Genomic DNA, 4050 nt, shown 5'->3' on the forward strand with positions numbered 1-4050 from the left:
GTTTGTGAAACGGTTGAATAAACACTGTATTGATGCACTGTCAGTCGTAACCATGTGTTTTACGAGTCATACATTCATATCATCCACTAATAGGTCATACACTTTCAGTATCAAATTTACGGCATGTTATTTTAAAGTATCAGTGCATGTTTAAATAAATAATAGATATATATATATATATATAAATATATATTTAAATTTATATATATATATATATATATATATATATATATATATATATATATATATATATATATATATATATATATATATATATATATATATATATATATAGGTGTGTATAACAGAAAGATAATATTCATAAAATCGAAAAAAAATGAAAGTAAATAACAGCTATTTTTATTTAAATTTATTTAACGTACATTAAAAATAAATAATACACCATTGTTTTTTTTTAATTGAATAAACAAAACGACTATTATTACAGTTATAGATTAGTTCATTCTAATGTAATAGCCATACATCTAACATGTTTATAATTAATTATTTTTTTGTTGGTACAATGAAATTCAGTTTTAATTTGATGCTATTTTTAATGAAAGATTTGAACTGCCCAGCCAAAGAAATATACAGCAAACATTATTTAAACTTGTGTTAAGTGGTTCTACTCTACCAATCTTGTTCTTAGATTTTCCTTCAGCTCATAGTCTAATAAATTTCCTCTGGAAACAACAATGTTATCCTCCAAAACAACTCTCGACAGTTCGGCTGGCAGACGGTGACGTAACTGGTGCTCAACAAGAACGACAATCCTTTTAGGGTTAGCAGACGTCAAAGCAGATGTGGCTGCTCTACAGATGAACAAGAACCAGCGGTCACGTGACAAAAACGTTTCGTTGACAACCAGAAGAACGCGCCAACTTCTGTCAATAGCCTGCACAGTGGCAGAGGCCAGGTCAGTTGAAGGTGAGAGGTCACGGTCACGAATAAAGGTCGTTAACCCCAGCGTGTCCTCGATAAACTGCCTGAGGTCATGACAAGCGAACTGGTAATCTCTATCAGCATAACCAATGAAGACACCAATCTCGTAGTTGGAAGGTTTCTTTAGAAAGGTTTCACTAAACGAATTCAGCAGTCCAGAAATGATGTACGTTTTATATTTGGTAACAAAAAAACACAGCAAAAACCCAATGAACATTAAACAGAACATTATAATAGAAAACCAAAGAAAAGACTCTCCCGTACATTGTCGCCAATATGCTCCAAGATCTGTTATGATTTCTGTATATCTAGAAACCCCGTCAGTGTCAATACAAGAATAGTTTCTATCCAGATCCATATTTACAATTGTCAGCTTCATCCACAGAAGGAATTGGATGTCATGGCAGCCACAGGATAAAATGTTCCCTTCTAAATACAAATTAAACCCCTTGTTGTCTGTAGCCAGCTTTTCTAAACTGTATCTCACATCAGCTGTAAGAGTGATCAGGTCGTTGAACCTCAGATCCAAAACCCTCAAGTTTGGGGTGTATTGTAGGTCGAACGGAATTTGTCGAAATCTATTCCCAGCAAGAAACAACTCTCTTAGATTTCTATTATACAAAAACGTCTTTGAGCTCAATGAGTTTAAAGAGTTGAACGACAGTTCAAGTTGTTGAAGGTTTGTGAGTTTTTGAAACAGCCTGTCTCCGAAGTTTGACATAAAATCATTTGGTAACTGATTTCTAGACAAGTCCAACGCTTCTAGACCTGGCATCGTGTCAAAAAAGGAATAGCTTAAAACGTTAATATGGTTGCCAGATAATATAAGTATTTTTAAATTATCCAAACCTTTCACTGTGCTTGTATAGATCTCTCCAGAAGATTCGGAAATATCTATAGAACATAAATTGTTAGCTCCCACAATAGTAATTGGAAGATCAAAAGAAAGCGACGAGAACAATCTTTTAAAATCTAAATAACGTAGCGAGCTTGACATGTAGATAATGATACCCTTCTCAACGAACTTAGTACCTCGTTGTGAGAGCATACTACTCCCAACACTGTAAGAGTTTTTACTCCTTGTTCCTTTACCACTTTTACATTGATCAATATTTTCAATTTCCATGACTGATTTGGTTTTTGGTTCAAATGTATTGTAAAATTCTATCATGATGGTCTCTATATGTTTCATGTTAAGTAATTGATACACAATCGGCTTGGTACCATAGATTTGGTTTTTATTCAAATTAATACTTTTCAAGCACCGGTCCCATAATGGGCTTGATAAGGCGCCGTCCATAATGACAAAAATTAAACATCTCTGCATTGAAACATGTGCCACGCATATTTGCCTTAAGTATTTTGTAGACTTGCGTGTAAGGATGGCATCTCCCGTGATAAGAGTGTTGTAAGAATCACCTTGAACCATGCGGATAGTATTCAGAATAATCGTATCCATCGTTATATTAACCAAGTCTTTTAACATAAAAAGTACACTTTTTAGCTGCACGCCAACATTTTGAAAATTTAGACTATTTAGATTATTTAAACCCACGAAAGGCGATTCATCAATCAACAATTTGGAAGTTATGCCATTGATTTCTAAATATTTAATCTGATTTATGTTTTTGAAACTTGAGTTAGTAATCCGATTTAAATGCCCTCTTATTATTAATGTTGAAAATGATGTCAAATTTTTCGACTCTTCACCAAAGTATAATTCACCACCGAAACAGCTAATGGTTAATGTGTCTAGCTTAATCAAACTTGAGAAAATATCATTTGGATAAGACGGCAGGTTAAAATAACCATCTTGATCCAGTGACAACACGGAAAGGCTTTTTAGAGGTGCGAATATTTCTTTAGAAAAGTTGTGTATAATTAGTGGATTGTAATTTAAATTTAGATATTCTAATTTCTCTAGGCCAGAAAAAGTTAGACTTTCAATTATGTTGCTAGACAAGTCGAGCCGACGTAGGTAACCTAGGTCGACAAAGATCGCAGGAACAGAGGTCAAAAAGTTGTTGCCTAATAAAATGGTGGTCGTATTTTTGGGAAACCAGGAAACGTCAACTCTGCCAAGATTACGACCTTGACAGTCTACCACAGCGCCATTTTGTCGTGTTGTATATTTTGTAGTGTAGTTCTAGTCCGTTTAGTTTTAGCACGACGCTAAGGACAAGAAATCTTTGATTCAAGCTACATATAACATCAATGTTTTTTTTTTTTAAATTCTATTTACTAGTGGTTGCGTCTATCATTACAAATTTTGAACCACCTTATAACGCATATCTTTATTTGATAAAACTATGCACAGAATAGCACACTACAGCTCAGCAAACTGAAACATCAAGTTTGTAAACCTACATGCTCAGTGACCTTATCGAATTTTAAAATATCTTTTCAGTTTAAAAAAATATTTGCCCCTTCGATGAATACTTAAGACGGTCAGAAAAGAAGAAAAACTGATCCACTAAGTAATGCTGCGATACTTAAGTTACTTCATTGCTTAATTTTGTAATTTTGTAGCTGTGAGATTTAAGACACGGGGAAAGTCCTTGTTTATATATATATATATATATATATATATATATATATATATATATATATATATATATATATATATATATATATATTTATATATATATATATATATATATATATATATATATATATATATATATATATATATATATATATATATATATATGTGTGTGTGTGTGTGTGTGTGTGTGCTAGCCTCGACCGACTTTTAAAAATAATTTTGAAAATAGATGTACGGGTCTTATTTATTTGCTGTACACTTTTACATGGCATGGGTTTTCCCATTTCTAATTGTTCTGTTTATGATGAAAATGAGAATAAGAACAAGTTAAAGCTTATTTAATGAGTTAAACTTTAGAGCTATGTTTAAGTTAAATCCAGGTTTAGGGCTAGTTTTATTACTTCTCAGACAGAGGCTATGTTTAATGAGTTTAGTTTAAAGCTTTCAGGTAATGCTTGATTTAGCGTTAGGTTTAGGTACGTTTCAAGATTTATAAATGCTGTGTCTAAGTAACTGTAGAAAATCCCCTAACTACGTGATGTGCTATACTTCTGGTAAAGTAT

The 4050-nt window shown here is 32.4% G+C and overlaps 1 protein-coding gene across 1 annotated transcript; it reads right to left on the reverse strand.

The window, feature by feature from the left end:
* Positions 1-625: 625 nt before the first annotated feature.
* On the reverse strand, positions 626-2401 carry LOC131953812 (toll-like receptor 4). Its single transcript, XM_059317185.1, has one exon. It carries the CDS (start codon positions 2399-2401, stop codon positions 626-628), a length of 1776 nt encoding a protein of 591 aa, XP_059173168.1.
* Positions 2402-4050: the final 1649 nt, after the last annotated feature.

Source organism: Physella acuta, unplaced genomic scaffold (assembly GCF_028476545.2).
Source record: "Physella acuta isolate Inbredline_101_S28 unplaced genomic scaffold, ASM2847654v3 ptg000953l, whole genome shotgun sequence".
Lineage (NCBI taxonomy): Eukaryota > Metazoa > Mollusca > Gastropoda > Physidae > Physella > Physella acuta.

What these genes read in the sequence shown, in the direction of transcription:
- LOC131953812 (XM_059317185.1), bottom strand. Translation starts at nt 2,401, where the DNA reads ATGGATACGATTATTCTGAATACTATCCGCATGGTTCAAGGTGATTCT.